This window comes from Gopherus evgoodei, chromosome 1, assembly GCF_007399415.2.
Source record: "Gopherus evgoodei ecotype Sinaloan lineage chromosome 1, rGopEvg1_v1.p, whole genome shotgun sequence".
Lineage (NCBI taxonomy): Eukaryota > Metazoa > Chordata > Testudines > Testudinidae > Gopherus > Gopherus evgoodei.
The window spans coordinates 342,623,727-342,644,099 of record NC_044322.1 but is presented as its reverse complement, the minus strand read 5'-3'; the positions used below and the strand labels follow the sequence as shown (position 1 = coordinate 342,644,099).

The 20,373-nt window shown below is 43.7% G+C and overlaps 1 protein-coding gene across 2 annotated transcripts in view; it reads right to left on the bottom strand.

Moving 5' to 3' along the window:
- Positions 1–1,662: 1,662 nt before the first annotated feature.
- Positions 1,663–20,373, bottom strand: part of SLC26A5 (solute carrier family 26 member 5) — a 42,389-nt gene continuing 23,678 nt past the window's right edge. For both annotated transcript variants that reach the window (XM_030554303.1, XM_030554360.1), the window contains 9 exons: positions 18,734–18,829; positions 16,877–16,983; positions 15,108–15,177; positions 11,020–11,112; positions 10,187–10,297; positions 7,264–7,470; positions 6,820–6,874; positions 6,034–6,140; positions 1,663–3,426 (listed from right to left, as the gene is read on the bottom strand). In XM_030554303.1, coding sequence (XP_030410163.1) covers positions 3,289–3,426; positions 6,034–6,140; positions 6,820–6,874; positions 7,264–7,470; positions 10,187–10,297; positions 11,020–11,112; positions 15,108–15,177; positions 16,877–16,983; positions 18,734–18,829 — 984 coding nt within the window. In that variant the 3' untranslated portion in view covers positions 1,663–3,288. The remainder of the gene's footprint in view (positions 3,427–6,033; positions 6,141–6,819; positions 6,875–7,263; positions 7,471–10,186; positions 10,298–11,019; positions 11,113–15,107; positions 15,178–16,876; positions 16,984–18,733; positions 18,830–20,373) is intronic.

The window sequence follows — 20,373 nt, the reverse complement described above, 5'->3', positions numbered from 1 at the left end:
GTAGAAGAGGCTGCTTCAAGGGTAGTGGAAGCTTGTCATGTACCCAGCCTGGGCTTACTACTAACCACAAATGCTGCTGTTGGGCTATAGCAGGCAAACTGTAAACTCAGTTGTTGAAAGGTGGGTAAAGGTTCAAAAAATGTCAGCTTCTAACCACAAATGTTGATAGGAAAGGTACTAAAGGGAGACGGACAGAATTAGTCCAAACAAAAAGGCTCCTTCCATAACTCACGGACACAGATCATGCCTGGCAAACAAAAGGACTGGGGAACTGAAAATGGGCAAAATGAAGAGGTGGGTTAGTCTGCCCATCACACTTTTGGCATTCTTAAAGTTAACAGTAACTGTTGGATACAGGTGGATGAGAAGGAGTGAGAGCTTCATCATGTTCTGAAGGCTCTGCTGTTACACTGCTGGGCCTCTCTCCTTATCCTGGGATGTCTGACCAAAGTGAGGGACCCAATGCCATCACCACCTCCTAAAGCTGGGGCACCTTTTAGATCTTGCTGTCACATACTGTGTGTGCTGCTTCTTTCCCACCTTATTTCTTCTTTCCTGTTCCTCTCCTTTTACCTTCTGACTATTAAGCTCTTGGCTGAAATACTAAAACTGTGCAGTTTGAAAGAGGTTCTCAAAATGGGAGGCATGAAATGTATCCTGAGAGAGTGAGAGAAGGCAGAGCAGAGAGCAGCAGCTGCTGGCTGGGCACCCAACCAGCAGCAGTGGAGAAGTAAGGGTAGCACAGTATGGTACAGCCACCCTTACTTCTCTCCTGCCGCCAGCGGCACTGCTTCAGAACTTGGCAGCCAGAGCACTATATGCTTAAATGGCTCTGTCTGAATCAATGCCTGACTGCTTTTAATATTTAGGGAGTTGCATTTTTTACCAGTATATGTACTTGCGTCAGGGTGCAGGGCATAAACTACTACAGACAAAGAAGGGGGGCATAAGCAAATGAGTTTGAGAACCAGATGTTTGAAACACTGCTTGTGAGCATGTGACCAAGGAGGCAGCTAAAAGCAGCACAGTAAGTAGCCTGACAATGGTACACGTTTGGCAGGGCTTGGGGTTAATAAGACTGGGCTGTGCTTGTGTTGCACAAGCACTGAGGTTACAAATGAGTCAACCTCTGACCCAGAAGCTGCATTTTCTAGTTCTGCTGTCTGAGAGAGCAGCATTAGCACCACAGCAGCAACAGAAACAGCACCAGCTTGCTATATATAACCTACCTTCCTCCCCCCCAAAAAAGAAAAAGCAAGTTATCCTTCATAGCAGCTAAAAGGGTCAGACAGGGCCATTCTCCTAAAGACTCTTGCAGCTGAAGCAAATCAGGGATAGTGTTAAAGGAAAAACAGTACTTAAGCATGTGAAATATTAACTGTTTAACAAATGACTGAAAACATTTTTAAAGGATGCTTTTGCCAGAGGATTTAGCAGACTATGGTCTCTATTTTTAAAACACTAAAATGTTGTACAGTGATAAGGTAACTCATACCTTATCACTGTACACTGTACACTGTATAGGGGGGAGGGGGATAGCTCAGTGGTTTGAGTATTGGCCTGCTAAAGCCAGGGTTGTGAGTTCAATCCTTGAGGGGACCACTTAAGGATCTGGGGCAAAAATCAGTTCCTGATCATGCTAGTGAAGGCAGGGGGCTGGACTCAATGACCTTTCAAGGTCCCTTCCAGTTCTAGGAGATAAGGTATTTAGTTTTAATAATTGGAGATAACCTTGTCTTCTGGGCCCATTCTTTCCCATGAAACTAACCCAACATAGACTCTGGTTCTGGGAAGTTAGTTCCTGCCAGTTTTAGACTAAAGGCTGGTTTCAAAAAAAAGCACAGCCTCTTCCTTGCTCTCCAGTAGTAGTCTTGCCCACTACACTGTAGTCCTCCCTCACTATTCTTGCTGTAGAGCAGAAGCAGTGGCATATTGATGCTTTCACATGGGGCTGGTTTCAATAACAATGCCTCTTGCCTCCTCCCTGCAGCTGCCCCCACCAGGAAGCAGGAGCAAATGTGGTAAAAGAAAATGCAGGGTTGGTTTGTTTTTCTAAGTAACCCTCTTCCTCTAGACTTTCTGTTGTAAATCTCTCCCCTCTTGCTGTGTAAAAGCTGGTGGAAGGGAACAATGGTCTCCTGCCAAGCCAAGTACAGCATCAAACAGCAATTGCTTGATTTATGCTTTGAAGGGGGTGGCAGGGAATACAATCTGATGCTGCCTGAGAACCAATGACCACTGCTAGCCCACTACAGAAGCATAAGAGCAAAGTAGCAAAAACTCTAAAGCCGATGGTCCACTTTGATTATCATCACCATCAGTTCCAGCTTTAAGCTAAAGTCTGTCATAGTTTATCAATTTAATCTCAGTGGCAGCAGGAGGCATATGCCTAAGAATAAAAATCATGGCTAGTACATCACTTAAAAGTACAAAACTGGCTCCAGTACTGGATAGTGGACTCACCTACAGCCTTAACAAGGAATCCATGTGGTCTTGCTGTGTTAGCAGAGACAGCTTCACTCTAAGGAATGCATGGCTTAGGGAAACTAAAGCCATCATTATCCCTAGCTCCTACCCATAGGTGTGTCAGGACACTGCCTCAGAGCTGGGCTCTGGCAGGTGTATGGCTAAATGGAGACTTAAACAGGGCTGCTCGGGAACTTTCTGGCACTAGAAGAAAAGTGAAGCTGTGGCCTGCACCTATCTTGTCCCTTCTTGCTTGAACCAGCACTCAAAAGGCAAGTTGAATATGGAGCAGGAAGGAGTCAGGGCTCCTGTGAGGGAGGGCATATCTTCACACAGCTGCTCTCCGCTAGCAAATACTATTCCACACAGGATGTTTCCCTCCTCAGGAAAACTACAGGCTTTGCTTAAATAGTGACATGCAGGGAAAAGCTATAATTTTCTTTCCCTACTGTCAAAGCCTATTTCAAGTAAGTGTTACTTAAGGAGGATGTAAATGAATTGCTCAGGCCCTTGGAGGGGTTTTCTTTAAAAACATTCTTGGTTTGCTAATAGAGTCAGCAAGGAGACTCCTACCCTTTCACAAGGACTCTGAAGGGCACCCCACCCCTCTGGCACTTCTTCCCAATTGCACATCAGCACTGCAGTAACCACTCACTTAAAAAGATGACTCTCTCAGTCCATTATTTGGGACAGATGTTTTAGAAGAGCTTAGGTTATGTTCCTATTGCAATCTCTCATCCTTTCAAAAAAGCTTTATAGCTTAAATTTCTGGTTCAGATTTTCCAACATGATTAGAGATTTGAACACCCAACCTGACACCTGTTAAAGGCAACTGACCGTCAGAAAGTGCTTGGGCTCCTGCCCATTGAGAGCTGGACCCGTTAGAAAAAGCCAGTAGTCACTTTTGAAAACCATGGCCAGTAGCTGATACACAAAGAATCTTTGTCTCTGAACGCAGTGCTGCAGGATTAAGAAAATCAAGTCACTGAACCCCTCTTTATTTGGGATGTTGAAGACAGACAATTTTTACATTAACTGAAGAAACTGTATGGCTAAAAATATATACGGCATGTTGATACAAAAGGACTGTTAGCTAGATTAAAATTACAAAATTTACCCTGGCACTGGAATAAAAATGCTCCCAAGATACATTTAGTACATTCACTTAATCTTTTTAATTTCCAATCATAGTTTCATTGCTGATGCCAAATTTTGCCCATCTGTGTTGCCAGCTGGATCAGAGGCAAGGCACTTACCTCCTCTGCACTGAGGAGCATAGCTCATAGATAAAGCCAACTAAATACAGTCCTAATTGTACTTCCAGAGAAGAGGAGGAAGTCCTTTGTATTGCCCTAAAGCACAGAACCTTTGTTATGATGGAACGATATGAAGAGTCATTTTATGGTTAAGGAACAATTGAAAGCTTGGCTATCCTTAAAACAGGAACGTTGTGCAAGAGTTTCAACAATGCTCGAGTCCAGCTCTAAAAAAAATACTACAGCTGGGTCAAGACGGGTTCTATCAGCTACAGCAATTAAAATTAGAGTGAAAAGAGAGTAGGGAGTTTCACTTCAAGCACATCTGTGCCTTAGGAGGGTTGCCCTTGGTGTCAGGGAATATTGAAATTTGAACAAGTTTTCATTCATTTAAGTATACATATTAGGTTTTGCAAAACTTCATGGTACAAAGCATTTAAAGGCAGGATCAGAAACAAGCCTGCACTGGGAGCAGGATGATGTCGATGACTGAATAGGTCTCTTCTTCCACACTGAATTACATTTGGCCCTTGACTACCTGCCTGTAGCAGTTTAAAAGGGACTGCAGAAGGTTCATCTGTCTCAGACAGTCTAGTAACACCCCATTTAACCAGATTATCCTCAAATCATTTACTACTAGGTGGTAATTTGCTATTTTCTAGTAGGTGTGACTCAACTGTAGCACTGGAATTGTTTAGCAGGAATAGTAATATACTAATTATGTTTGATTTGAAATTCAGCCAAATGGGGGAATATTTTGAGAATGAGGTGGTCATTATTGAGACAGGTTAAATATAAAAATAGGAATATGGTCTGTACCATCCAGTTTAAGAAAACAGCAGTTAATGACACCAGCATGAAATGTCACAAATCCAGCTAGTAGATAGGCATAGTTTTGAACAAGAATCTCCTCTATATACCAGGGGTCGCAACCTTTGAGAAGCGATGTGCCAAGTCTTCATTAATTTAAGGTTTTGCATGCCAGACCAGCAGCGCAGAGAGCAGATGGAACCTCAGACTAGCAGCAGGCTGAGCTGCCAGCCTAGGTTCTGCCTGCCAGCCCCACTCAGCCCGCTGCCAGCCTAGGTTCCGCCTGCCGGCCCCGCTCAGCCCACTGCCAGCCTAGGTTCTGTCTATCCAGGCTGGCAGCAGGCTGACCAGGGCTGGCGGCCAGGACCCCAGCTGGCAGCAGCATCCCACCTTTGGCATGCATACCACAGGTTGCTGACCCGTTATATACACACTGGCAGCAGTTTTTGAATCGGACTAAGAAAACCCTTTAAGATAGTGGTACACCGCCTTGCATCGGTAATTGCAGAAAAGGTGTTTTTTTGCAAGATCCCACTTTGCTGAAAACAGTGTGTGACATATCAGTTTGTCCATTACCTGCACTCCAGATGTTTCAATATTTTATCCAAGTGAACTAATATGCAGCTTAGTGCAATATCCTCCAATGCCATGTTTCTAAAAACTTAACCCACCCTCATCAGAATGTTCCAATATCCTATCCGCAGCAAAATACCCCTCTACCCCGATATAACATGGCCTGATATAACATGAATTTGGATAGAATATGGTAAAGCAGTGCTTGGAGGAGGGGGGAGGGCTGCGTACTCCAGCAGATCAAAGCAAGTTCGATATAATGTGGTTTCACCTATAACGTGGTAAGATTTTTTGACGCCCAAGGACAGTGTTATATTGGGGTAGCGGTGTACATTATTTTCAACAACACACAAAATGTTTGCATGCTGGTTTAAGTTACACCCGGATTCAGGTAAGGAAGAGCACAGTTCAAAAATATTAAGGCAGCAAACCGTTTGTTCGTTATTCCTGTAGCAAATAAATTACCCCACCTCTGTAGAGTATACCCGTAGAAGAACAGTGGCACTCTGACTGGAGAGCAGCAAAGCCTCGTATTCCTCTAGCACTGCAGCTGGCACCACTGCAAATAAAACCTCGCCTCTCAGAAAGCAAGGCAAAGGTGAAGCAGGAGCTATTCTCTGCAGCAGGCCTGCCTGCTACTCCCCTAACATGAGAGACAGCTAGGAGTCGAGGGGTGGAATAGCAACCACAGGAGATGAAGGTGGCTTCTGTTCTTTAATCTTCCCTACATGGTAACAGCATGTCAATATCATTAATGAGGCCATTAATGCGTCTTATGCATTCTGCGTCTTATGCTCGGTTTATACTGTGCAAATTAAGTGTTGGTAGAGTCTCTCTTTCTCATGGAATTATGCAGATTTCAGTTCTCCATGTGTGATTCTGAATTACTAACAAAGAGGTCTGAGGCAGTTTGTGGAACAGACCCAACCTTCAGCTGGCAGGAGAGAACAGCATCGTGAACACTGTGAAACAGCAAATCTCTGGTGGTGGATTTTTCAAAAAAATTAAGTCGAGTCAGATCATCCATAACAGGGCCTGTAAAGCAAATATATTAAACTGTAACCATGGCGTACATGTATCTCATGCCTTATATTTTTGTTTAAGGGGGAGGGAGATAGCGTGTAGCTTTCCCAGTCTCAAGTTTTTCTGTTCAAAACAGATTTGAGACAAAAGATGCAAGCCAATAATGCTATAGGTAAAATACACCAGATTTAAATGTACAGCTGAGTAGATTTCCAGTTAAAGATGTATTTGTGTGTATACTGGCACATCTTCATCCAGCCATAATATACCGTTATCAGTCTCGGGGGACAATGATAAACTTCCAGATGTCAGAAATCAGAAACATTATTGCACCTGATTCTCCTCGCACAACGGTGTGACCCCACTGACTATAACAGTGAGTTAGGTCCGATTCAGCAAGGTACTTAAGCATGCTCCTAACTTGAAGCATATACAAGGTGTCCCATTGAAGTCACATGTTTAGGGCTATTCAAGTCAGTGGGAGCAGGATCAAGCCTTTGAAGAACTTGCTAAATCAGCATTTTACTCTGGCACCAGTCATGGCCTGGTGGACTAGGTCCTGATTCTCCTCTCAAACCAGTATTTTTTTCAAATGCAGAAGACACTCAGACCCTACAGTGATGGCTGGCAATACAAAATCCATGGATGGATGCCAACCCCACCTGAATCCCGCCAAAACTCTACAACTTACCACTGCAGCCAGCTATACACACAAAAACGCCAACTTCTTCATATTCTTTTATAACCTGCAGAAGTTTAAATGGAGGTTTAATCTGTAGAAATACCTTTGTACATATCACAATTTCACTGGTATAAGACAAAATACATTTTTTAAAAAGCTGTTCAGCTGCTTAACGGTTATTTCTCTTTTAAAATGACTCTTGCACAGCATTATCTTCTGCCTCTTCCACCCCTATAGCTTTTACACAGGCACTTGTAGTTTAACTTGACTTGAGAGTTGCACAAGATGATCACACGTTCCCCAGTATAGCAGCAAGAACTTAGCATCAAAGGTGAAAGTTAAAACCTGTAGTAATTAGAGTTTGATGCAAGATCATCTGGAATGGCCCTCTTAGTGCCCTGCAAAAGACATGACATGTATTTTGGTGGAGGGAATATGAAAGATACTACTTACTGATTTTAACATTTTTGCTCCAACTGAATCCACAAAGTTCACTGGTGTCAAGTCCAAAATTATACAGTGAACATTTGTCATTGGCTCCATAAAGTGTTCAAGTTCATCAGGAGATGTGCCTTGTGCATTAGCATCTGCAGATTTTCCATTTAGAGGTAGCTCATCATTAATTACCTCGTGTTTTACGCTTGTTTCCAGGTCATTAGTCTATAAGAGAAGATAAAACTCAAGAGCTTAATGACAAGTAGATACACTTGCAATAATGATTTTTCCACAAGCTTCCTTCAGCCTCTGATAAGGTCTATGGCTTCTCATAGACTCATAGGTCAGAAGGGACCAATATGATCATCTAGTCTGACCTCCTGCACAAGGCAGGCCACAGAACCCTACCCATCCACTTTTATAACAACCCCTAACCCAGGACTGAGTTATTGAAATCCTCAAAACTGGTTTGAAGACCTCAAACTGCAGAGAATCCACCAGCACGCGACCCATGCCCCACGCTGCAGAGGAAGGCGAAAAACCTCCGGGGCCCCTGCCAATCCGCCCTGGAGGAAAATTCCTTCCCGACCCCAAATATGGCGATCAGCTAAACCCTGAGCATGCGGGCAAGACTCACCCGCCAGCACCCAAGAAGGAATTCTCTGCAGTAACTCAGTTCCCATCCCATCCCATCCAACATCTCCCCGCAAACCACTGAGCAGACTTATCTGGTGATAATCCAAGATCAATTGCCCAAATTAAACTATCCCATCATAACATCCCCTCCATATACTTATCAAGTTTAGTCTTGAAGCCAGATAAGTCTTTTGCCCCCACTACTTCCCTCGGAAGGCTGTTCCAAAACTTCACTCCCCTAATGGTTAGAAACCTTCGTCTAATTTCAAGTCTAAACTTCCTAATATCCAGTTACTTCAATCCACTCTCCTACGTGTTTACGTTCACAGGATTTATACCTGAACTTAGACCTAGCCCTCCCCCACCTTCTCTATACATGCCAATTGTACGTAGCAAGTTCAAGTAGATCTAAGACATGACGTCACAGTGAGTTACAGTTTTCATTCAAAAACTTACATCAGCATTTTCTCCTCTCTGGCAATGGAAATAACCACACTGGCCCGGCAGTGCCATGAGCAACTCATTCTGCTATAACACACATATTCAGGAATAAAAATCTCTAGGGCCAAAATCTTAAAAAATAAGAGCCTACATGTGACGCTGCACTCTATATGGTTTTATAAAAATATGCTAATGAGTGAATATAATGAAACTGGAATATGCTTCATGCAAAAGGTCTCTTGTAAGGTATCATTACAAAACTTATAATCTACTGAGTGTGTTCCTCCTATTTGTATAAATGTACCACTCTTGTATCTGAAACTAGAAATATGAACTAGAACTGTGAGGGCCTATTGTAATTATGCAAAGTGTGGGCCATTAATGGTGGTTTGGAATCTTGATGACTCCCATTAACCACGACAATTGTCTGCAGTTGGGTGTGTTTTACCTGTAAGTCTTCCTGTATATGTGTGTGCTGGCAAGTGGGCAATGAAGTTTTGCAGTGACATGTGATCATGTCACCTGAACTGGAATCCAAAAGGATTCACGCCTTATGCAAAAGATATATAAAGGGGTGGGACAGAACAAAGCAGGAGAGGAGTCATCATGAAGAATCCCCTAGCTGCCACCTGAGCTGGAACAAGAGCTGTACCAGGGGAAAGAATTGTGCCCAGGCCTGGAAGGTGTCCAGTCTGAGGGGAAAAAAAAACCTCACTGAAGCATCTCTGAGGGTGAGATTATCTGTATTCAGTTTGATTAGACAGAGATTTGCGCTTTTTAATTTTATTTTATTTTGCTTGGTGACTTTGTTCTGTCTGTTACTACTTGGAACCACTTAAAATCCTACTTTCTGTACTTAAGAAAATCACTTTTTACTTATTAACTCAGAGTATGTATTAATACCTGGGGGAGCAAACAACTGTGTATCTCTCTCTATCAGTGTTATTGAGGACGAAAAATTTATAAATTTACCCTGCATAAGCTTTATACAAGGTAAAACAGATTTATTTGGGTTTAGACCCCATTGGGAGTTGGACATCCGAGTGTTAAAGACAAGAACACTTCTGTTAGCTGCTTTCAGGTAAACCTGCAGCTTTGGGGCAAGTAATTCAGACCCTGGGTCTTTAATGGAGCAGATGGGAGTGTCTGGCTCAGCAAGACAGGGTGCTGGGGTCCCGAGCTGGCAGGGAAGGCAGGAGTAGAGGTAGTCTTGGCACATCAGGTGGCAGCTCCCAAGGGGGGTTCTGTGATCTAACTCTTCACACTACAATTAGGCTCTTGATCCCATAGTTAGGCACCCGCCTGATTTTCAAAAGCACTGAGCATCTAACAGCTCTCACAGAGAATAGGCACAAGTTTCAGACAGTCCTTGTCATCACACTCTGCTTTTCATCAGATCCCCCTTTTTCTGTTAACCAAATCAATAAGTCATTCTTGTATGCAGAAATGGAAATATTTATATTTAAACAGGTTATTACTTTGAGTTATTCAGATTAGCCCACATCAGCTCAGATAAGCCCAAATCTGCCTACCGTGAAATTTCTACAAGTTTCTCTAAAGCCTCTGGCCATTATCAGACAGGAGACTGGACTAGATGGATCTTAGGTCTGATCCAGGATGGCAGTTCATCTGTTCCTAGATCTCACTAAGCCCTGTTTTAGAGAATTCTCTAAAACAAGTCTGAGTGACATTCCCTTTTTTGATGTAGTTTTCTAACAAAAACAGTCTATGCTGCACAACACACATTTCTAAGCCTTCCTGTTTCAAGTAACATTCTTGTATAAATGATGCATAAAGAGCCAATACAATAAGATAACTTGCTAGATTGGGCGGACAAAAGGCAAGTATTTACTCTGGCACTCACAAGCTTCAAGACTGCTTTCTTCCTCTGTTCATTTGTCTGCTTTAGTTCCTTGGCATGCCTTTTCTGGGCTTTTTTCTTTGCTGCCAATACAGCACATGGATCAACTCCAGTCTACCACATAAGGAAAGGCATAATCAAATGAGGTTCAACTTGTTAGGACCATCATGTTACTTATTCAAAGGTCAAATTCATCACCTTAACATATTATAACATGATTACATTATAAACTTTCCTTAAAGGGGAAATGTACGAAGAAAGCAGTAGTAATCTTTGGAATCAGCATGTTAATACAACGATGAGGTGGAAATTTGAACCACAATCCTTTTCTAGATCAGATAGTGACAAATTTCAACAGAACACTGATTGAGTGAGAGATTTATAGGGGGGAAATACTTTCAAATATAAAACGTCAATGCCATTTGCTTCGTGAAAACAAGCACCACCCACCTCAACTGTATAAGATTCATCATGGAAGCTACAGAAAAATGTTTGAGAGATTAGTATGTGTATCATTCCCTGCCAATGCAGTTTTATCCCTTAAATATACACGTTATTGGTGTTAAACCCCTCCCCACCAAATATGGCAGCATTTTGGTGGTGGGTGAAGTAATGTGTATATGTAGATAATTTGTATGCAGTGCCCTTCACAGAATCAAACTACAAGTAAATTTCATATTCACCCCCCTAGGAAATCCCAGTTCATATAAGGTGGGGAAGAGACTTTGTCAATAGAGCTGAAAGATGATGCACAAAAGAATTAACCTTAAAGCTTTTCAGAGACCAGTTCACTATTTCAAGAGGGGAGAAAATACTAAGGAATTGATTTTACTCACCTTTTTCTTCAGCGCACTTGCATACAATTCACTATTGGCAAAATAGAGGGATGCATTGGCCTGGAATATTTTTATTCCAGGATATTCTTTCACCTAAGGAAAGAAATGTTACAATACATGAAATTAAGTGCTATTTATTCTGGAAGGAAAGTACACATTTATATTTCTGCCACATACACAGTCACAAGAATGATCACAAATATTCATTGACCGAACCAAAGAATACGCAACATAAGCCAACTTCCCACTGCACATGTGGATGTCACTGAATGTCACCCATACCAATGGTACTGTTGTCTCTAGAACAGCCATGGAACAGCGTGAATGATGGGTAGCATGCTGCAAATAAAGGGAAATATACTCCCACCCGGGATCCTGTATGGAAAGTAAATTAGGACCTTCCAATAGTTGTAATACAATAAAATACTGAGTGAGATCAGTATCACATAATATTTGCATTTATATTTTTAACAATGAAAGAAAATAATTTAAAATCGAATTAAATCTAACGTTGCTATGAACACTAGGTATTATTTAATATCAGGAAATCATGCAGTTCTATAAATGCTTCTCTTCTCCTTCTTCCCCACTGATTTTATTGATACTTTTCCAATTATTATTTATTTCTTCCTTTCTTGATCTACTTCATGGTGTCCTCAGTGACAAAAATGGAAAACACAGTAACCTGATCTCAGATTTGTATGTTTTAAAAGTACTTTGTTTTTAAATGTTCTTAAGGAAAACCTCCCCCCCCTCATTTGGTTACTGCTTTGATATTGTTAATAAAATCCCCTTGAAAGCAGATTCACAACTGTTTACACAGGCACCTGGCAATGAAGGTTACTCACTTGAAACCATTCTCTGAGGTGACTCTGCGTATTCCCACTTATGGATAAAGTGCCGTTTGGTGCTACCTAATGGTAGAACCTTCTCCACACAGTGCCTGCTGAAGCACATGTGTAGCCCCCACAATGCTGATTAATGTTCTGAGTGGAGGCTATATGAGGGGGTTCTCACACAGTGTGCTGCAACCCCAAATGGGGTAGCCCCATCATAAAATGGGGTCACGGGTTCAACGGGCCAGATTCGTCCCATGAGATGATGCTGTCCGCCCCTGAACACCTTGCCCTGCTCCAAACATCTTGCCCTGCTCCAAAAACAGGAGACCACCATTCTGACCTACAAAATGGCAGCCTCCACAGAGCATGACCTCACATGTACGGTGAGTGTGATGTCACGCCATGCGGAGGCCACCATTTGTGGAGCATGTCCAGATACGTTGGCTTTGCAGATACCACTTTGCCATTTGCACCATCCAGCTGAGCAAGCATCCAGCTGAGACCTGAATCCAGAAGATCCTTACTTGTAGGCAGCAGCCTTATCAACAGAACATCCTCTGTGCCTGAGCGGTAGGAGCTGTGCTAGCCTTTTCTGAGATGGGAATCTACAGTGGCTTGCAAGCTCCTTAAGGCAGGGCCCAAAGCTTCTTTTATGCCACCCTGAGTACCCTGTTGACACTCAAGCATAAAGAATCATTTTAAGTCATTGTCCACGTGCTGCCCTAGTATCACCCACAGGGCCTTCCCAAGTGCTGGCCTCATCTGCTTAACAGTGAAATCCTCTTTCTGGTCTGGGATAAGAGAAATAGACTCATTTGTATGCAGAGTATCTGCTTAAGCCTCCAGCAAAGGAGTGAGGAAACCCTGGCTGAACAGTCAAGAACGGTGATAAATCAGGTTTCTTAATTCTTCCTCTAGCCTCCTTGGAGGCTCTGATCTCGGATCCACTATGGATCTCACTGGAGACAGCAACAGACCAGGAGGGTGAAGAGAAACAAGAGGTGAGAAAGATCGGCCTGGAGATCCTGTAGGAATCTTGGGAAGAAGATGCATACATGGATCTAGAGAAAGATTAACAATTTTCTCTGCTCTTTTCAGGTGAAGAGGGTACAAATTGCGAACACTGACAAAGTCTCTCTCATCATCCTCACTCTGATCTGAGGAAAGCTCATAAACATCCACCACCACAGTAAAAGGACAACTTTGGAACTGAGGATGGTCCTGAAACAGGAGGAAAGAGCTTGCCCAACAGACCTGGGGAGTACTGGATTCAGAGAAATACTCGGCTCTGCACCTCTGGTCTTCAAAGGGGAAAACAGAACTGACTTGGATTTCAGAGACAGAACTGCAGAGGCCATGTCAGAATTGGACAGATACAAACAAACAGTGATATCTGGCACTGCTAACAGGGGCCATCTTCTCCAGAACAGATACATTTGGTGCCGACGTGGCTCGAAGTTTCTTAAGCAGTTAGCCTTTTTTTCCCCACGAACAGTGCCTCTGAAGCTTGACAGCTTTAACAGAAGGAGCCATCACCGACAAAGATCTTGGAACCATTAGACAGCCTAGAAGTACCTGCAGTCTGTTCCGTTTCTCCTTGTGGGCTCTGGGCATGACAGAGCACTCTGGCAAATAGAACTCCCAGGAGTGTGGCCTTACCCCATGCACCTAAGGCATCTAAAATGGTTGCGCGATGCCAGGAAGACAGTTGGGCACAAAGCACATCTCTGAAAACCCAGCCTCCTCTTTGGTTCTGCCAATACACAGAACCAACCTTACAACCTAGACTGAACTCTAGATTTAAAGACTACCTTGTACTAAAAAGAATACTAAAGTCAGAATATTTGGAATCGCTTGAGAGAGGAGTAGGAGAGGGTGCATGTGCACTCTAATGGGCAATGCTCAAGCAGCAGTTAGGTAGCACCAGGTGACATGTTACCCATAAGCGTGACTATGCAGAGCCACTAATAGAAGAAGCTCCGACACTTTAAACTGAAATGCTCTGGCCCAATGCAGAGGTCTGGCATGCCACACATAGCCTAAGCATGTTTACAACAGAGTTAGAAACCCTAGGGGAGGGAATACCTAATATATTTAGCACAGCAGTGATATGGGACTAGTCTGTGTGGATATCAGCACACCCACAGACATCTTCTTGTCACACTGTTCAAAGCATAACTTCCGGTGGCAACAGTGCTTTAGGATTTCAGCATCATTCTTTTCAATGCAGGTTTGTAGGAGACAGACACTTAGTGATGTGGGCATATGGACCTTTCAAAAAGCAGCTCCCTTGATGACAGCTGGGCAAAGATTGCAAAAATTCCTGGCCAATGTTTGAATACAAAACAGTAAATTTATATCCTCTTTTTGCCAACAAAATGGTGTTCCTAAAAATGTTTATGAAAAGGAAACAAAAAAGTGATGCAAGCACTCGTGCAAGTACATAAATACTGCAGAAGTACTAGCTCCAGAAGTGTTTGTGCAACCACCTTGAAAGCTCCTTGAAAGTTTGGGAGACATTCTCCAAGAGCAGAAGCAATACTATGCAACTTCGGTGACTTCATACAGCATACACAGCAGATACAAAACAGCCTTGAGTGTAAGCCAGAAAGTGACATTATGCTCACAGAAATCATTCATCAAATAATAAATATGTTTGTGAAAATAAGGCTCGTCATGGATAACTGAGAGGTAGAGTTCATAGAATGAAGTTCTCCACTGTGACCCTCTTGCCCAGCTCTAATAAAAATAGACTACATTAGGTCTTTGGTTCTGTAGGTTTTCATTAATATAGCTAAAGCGACTAGTGGAGCTCACCCTGAATGGGTTCACATACAGCTCTGGTATTAGTAATGGTACTTATATAAATGGTACTTACCCTAGAATCTTAAACTAAGCAATCAATTAGTAGATCAAGTGCTGCACAAAGACCTCTATTATAGGTGGTCTTTGCACCAGAACTTGTCATGCAATACCCTGCAATTCAAACCACAGGGGAATGTGCACATTTATAAAAGCACTAAAATCTGAAACAAAATGGTGCATATTATTAAAGCGAAGTAAGTTTGTTTCCCCACAGTGTAACCTTAGCATAGAAGAATGTAAGAGCAGCTAGTTTCACAGCAGGAGGCTCTCACCACTATGCATAAAATTACAGCGTTAAGACTGTTCAGCCATTCCAGGAATCTGACTATGTTCTATAACAGCAATTTCATAATAATAATTTAATACAGGAAAACACATTCCTACCTCTTCATACTGTTCCACGTCACTGTAAATGTCTGTGTTAGGAATCTGACCCAAGATTCTGTACTGTGGACTGGAGAGAAATGGATATATATGGTCTCAATATTACAGTTCACAGATTAGAGAAGAACACACATTAAAAAAACAGCTTTGAACCTACACCAGATATGGCTACTGTATTTTAGTGCAGTGTCTGAACAGACTAATCAAAACATGCTTTGAGGAAGTTTATAGCAAGAACATAATAAAGGTGCCATGTGCTGATTAAACCATGAATCAAACTAAGTCTTTTTTAATAAAAAGGGCATTTGGAAAAATATCCCAGCCTATCTGATGATCACCAACAGAGGGACACCAGTTGGGTGGGCCAACTGCTGCAACTGGCCAGCGAAAGCTACAGGGCTAAATTCTCTTCTGGTGTAAGTTGGCACAGCTTCATTGACTACAATGGAGCTATGCCAGCTCACACTAGCAGAGTACTTGGGCCACCGTTTCAAAGAAACATCCTGCTTCTCAGAGGGAAGGACCTGATTCTGTAAGATGCTGAACACTCAGCTCCCAGGGAATTAACTACTGTATATACTCATTCATAAGCAAAATTGTTTTAGTAAAAAATGGAAGCATCAGAGAAGGGGGTTGTCTTACGAACGAATATAGAGACTGAGAGGTAGGACACAGCCCCTCCCCGCAACAGAAGAAACAAAGAGAGGCAGCACAGCCAGCAGAGCCGGAAGGGAAGAGGCGGGGCCAGAGTCTCTCCGCTTCTGGTCACACTGCTCTCCCCCCAGCCTCCAAAGCAGCTGCAGCTCCAGAGCTGGCAGGCTGCAGCCACACCCACTGGAGCAGGCTGTGGCTGCGCTGCCCAGCCTGCTGGAGCAACTCTGGCCAGGCCAGAGACATCCTCCCCTGGCTCTCCCCAGATAAGGTGGGAAGGAATGGAATGGGGAGAGTGTGGGGGTCCGGGCTAGGGATGGGGTCATGTGAAGAGTAGTCACAGAGGTTACTCCCCTGACCCCCAGCTTCTCCCCCCTTCACCCCCGAAATTTCCCCACAGGTAAGCCGCTGGCGCACTGGGACACTTTGTTTACTTAGGTTTATCTCCGTGCCTGCGGACGCTCAAGATAAACAAACCGTCTCGGCCCACCGGCTTATCTTGATGGCCCGGGAGCCAAAGATTGACGACCCCTGAATTATAGGGTCGGTTTATGAATGGGTTATAAAAAATTTCCATTTTTACTTATCCATCTTGGGGGGAATAGGCTTATAAACGAAACAGCTTATGACTGAGTATATACAACATATATTATGTGGGTCCAAAACTGACCTAACATTGGACCAGAACTGACCCAACATTGCCCCCACTGGGACATCTCCCATCAAATACTAACACATAAGTGACTTCTGCTTAACTGGGCCAGTCTTAGCATGCAATTTATGCACTTGACAAATGCCAGGCATTAAACAAGTCTGAAATTCTGAGCTCTAGGGCTTTAATAAAAAATGATCAAATACAGATTAAAAATGAAACAGAATCTGCATATTCCTGGGGTTTCATTTAGAATAGCATTTGTAGACGTTAACTGCTGTCTTTTATGTACATTCTGTGGTTGAAGCAACAGAACTGGACTGGGACACCCTCTGGATGACCCAATTAAGCAGATTCTACTGTATTCATGAAATGGGACTTCTGTTTTTATTTCATTCCCTTTAAAAAAGGAAACAAAAATCCACCACAAAGCCCTGATTCTGAGAAAGAGGGGAAAAAGTCTGACCTTTGTGTTCTGTAAATAACGGTTATCATTGCAAACGCCACAGCAGTAAGCAAGCCATAGTCAAGTCCCAGGAAAACAGAGGCCACAAAAGCAACAATCCAGATGGCCTACACAAACAAAACAAAAGCTACGTATTAAAATGCACCCAGTTTTTTTGTTAACATGGCTCAGGCTCACACACATACACCACCACAGTTCAAGGGGAGATCACATTGCAATACCCTCTAAGGCAGACATGGAGTGTTTTATAATTTGACATGTGAGTTGTAAAAAGAGAATGAATTCATTTTCGCTGTAGAACATGTTTTACTATGTGCCAGACATTCAACTTCCTACGAAGCTGTCCCTGTAAAGACAAACAGTGCAAGGGGGATTACAAGTAGCCCGATAGTATATCATTATCGTATTGAGCGGAAGATTCACCATACATTGATTACACAGCAAAATACCAGTAGTGCTGATATTTAGTATCATCCAACAGACCTAGCGTTACCAACTGTGGTTGGACGAATTCCTGGAGATTTCATCACGACATTATCTTTAATTAAAGATTAATCTTTAATTCCAGGAGACTCCAAGACAATACTGGAGGGTTGGCAACCCTAAACACACCCAAGTAGCAGAATGGGCACAAGAACTCAGTACAGGCACCTCAAGAGGTGATGAATTATGGCGGGAGGTAATCAGGAAAGTGCAGAGGGACTGGGGAGCTTAAACAAGGCACAACAGGCTTGCAGCTTGTTATGGAAAAAGGGAGCTCCTGCTGTTTGGAGGATGGTAGTGCCTGTGCCTGTGCCAGCCAGCAGGACCAGGGCTCAGTGGTTTCTCTGGTCTCATGTGGTAGTGAAGGTCAGATGGTGGTTCCATGGGTGAAGGCCTTGTCCAGGAGTCTCAACCCCAGGGTTACTATAGTGGTTGCCACCCAGAGTATGTCTTAACTACCAGCTGGATCGGCAGGCAGCGATTGATCCAGCGGGGATCGATTTATTGTGTCTAGTCTAGACGCGATAAATCGATCCTCGAGCATTCTCCTGTTGACTCCTGTACTCCCACTTGGTGAGAGGCACAGGCAGAGTCGACGGGGGAGCGGAAGCAGTCGACTCACTGTAGTGAAGACACCACAATAAGTCGATATAAGTACGTCGACTTCAGCTACATTATTCACGAAGCTGAAGTTGTGTAACTTAGAACGATCCTCCCGCCCCCCTCCACCAATGTAGACCAGGCCATAGTCTTGCAGTCCTAGTTCCCTGCCCAACAGGTAATCAGTGTCTATGGGCATTTCTATGGTTTGAAAGGTCTTGCACACATTTTCAGCTCCCTCTATAGACAAGTGGGGCACTAACCCAGCAGCCATTGCTGCAAGCCCCAACAGTGAACCAGGGAACAACTTAACCTGCTACCATGGAATCACAAAGAGTAAGTGATGCCTCCTGTGTGTCACTCTTGACCTAGGCCCACTGTCAGGCTAACCACTCCTTGACAGTAAAGGAGGAGAGAGCAAGGGGATTTGTTTTTCATGTTACTTAGGGACACCTGTAGAACCCAAAGGCTTTTGCATGTTCAGCCAGATCTCTAGCATGTTTTCTGTAATAGTACTGAAAAACAGTCCTGCTTCCACCTGCACCAAACTACTTTCAACACTAGCTGAGCAACAATCTGCTGTTCACAACTGTTGTCAGGAACAGGGAATTTTCCTAGCAAAGTCTGACCCTTGTACTGTAACTTCATCTGATACAACAATACACTTATAATTGCCTGGAAAGTTTCCACTCTTTTGTAGATTCTTGGGGAATGTTGAACTGTTGCTTAAAAAAGCAGGAATTCAAGTACACTGTGATATGCATTTTCACTTACCAGTTCGATCTTACTGGTTCTCCAGAAATGTGCTATATCTCCAAACTGTTTAAACATTCCTTTCAGATTCACCATCACGATTGCAGCTAGCACAGTCTAGGAACAATTTAATGACATTTTTATTTTACCCTGAAAACTGTGTCATTCAGAAATAGCTTTCCCATGCATCATTAAAAGGGCCATGTTTATGCACTTTATACCATTGATGGGAACCAACCTGCAAGCCTGTTAAATGCACATTCCCCTTAAACAACTTTTAGGCTACACGTTAAGATACTGTGACAATTAAAGCTTTAGGGATTGCACATTATCTTGCATACATTGCACCAAAAACAAATACGTTTATCTAAGAGAATAAAATAAGCAAATACAGTATAAAATTTGTGTGCTAATTATCTCTTCCCTCCCCGCTGATCTATTTCAATAGTTTCTTTCTCTCTTAACACCCCATTCAAAAATTCTCAGTTCCATACACAGTGTACGTATGTAGGGTGATCTTATTTTCATTCCTCAGGAGGAACAAAGGCCTTGTCTACACCACAAAGTTGCAGCGCTGGTGAAGGAGTTATAGCGCTGCAACTTAGGAGGTGTACACATCTGCAGTGCATCACCAGCGCTGCAACTCCCTGTTTGCAGCGCTGGCCGTACACCCGTTGAAACTCGGGTGTAGAGGATCCAGCGCTGGTGATCAGGTGTAAACACTCACCAGCGTTTTTCTTGACCTCCATGGAATAAACAGGTATCCCAGCAAACCAGAGGAAGCCTCTCTGGTAATCAAGCAGGTCTCCTTCCCCGCGGTTTGCAGGAGGGTTCGGGGAACGCGAGAGCAAACCGTGGGGAAGCAGGTCTCCTTCCCAGCGGTTTGCTCCGGTGTTCCCCGAACCCCCGTGCAAGCAAGTCTCCTTCCCAGCGGTTTGCTCCGGTGTTTTTTGAACCCCCGTGCAAGCAGATCTCCTTCCCCACGGTGTGCTGTCGCGTTCCCCGAACCCCCGTGCAAGCAGGTCTCCTTCCCAGCGGTTTGCTCCGGTGTTCCCCGAACCCCCGTGCAAGCAGATCTCCTTCCCCGCGGTGTGCTGTCGCGTTCCCCGAACCCCCCTGCAAACCATGGGGAAGGAGATCTGCTTGCACGGGGGTTCGGGGAACGCGACAGCACACCATGGGGAAGGAGATCTGCTTGCACGGGGGTTCAAAAAACACCGGAGCAAACCGCTGGGAAGGAGACTTGCTTGCACGGGGGTTCGGGGAACACCGGAGCAAACCGCTGGGAAGGAGACCTGCTTGCACGGGGGTTAGGGGAACGCGAGAACAAACCGCAGGGAAGGAGACCTGCTTCCCCACGGTTTGCTCTCGCGTTCCCCTAACCCCCCTTGAAGCCGCCCAACAGCGCTGCAGTGTGGCCACATCTAACACCACTTGCAGCGCTGGTTGCTGTAAGTGTGGCCACCCTGCAGCGCTGGCCCTATACAGCTGTACTAATACAGCTGTAACAACCAGCGCTGCAAAATTGTAGATGTAGACATACCCAAAATGTCTAACATGGCTAGTATTAAATACAAGATGAGTGCTCTGACTCCTTAGCTATACTCTGCTTTCTAATTTAACCTAAAAAAACCAAAAGCCCACCAACCAAGGGCCCAATC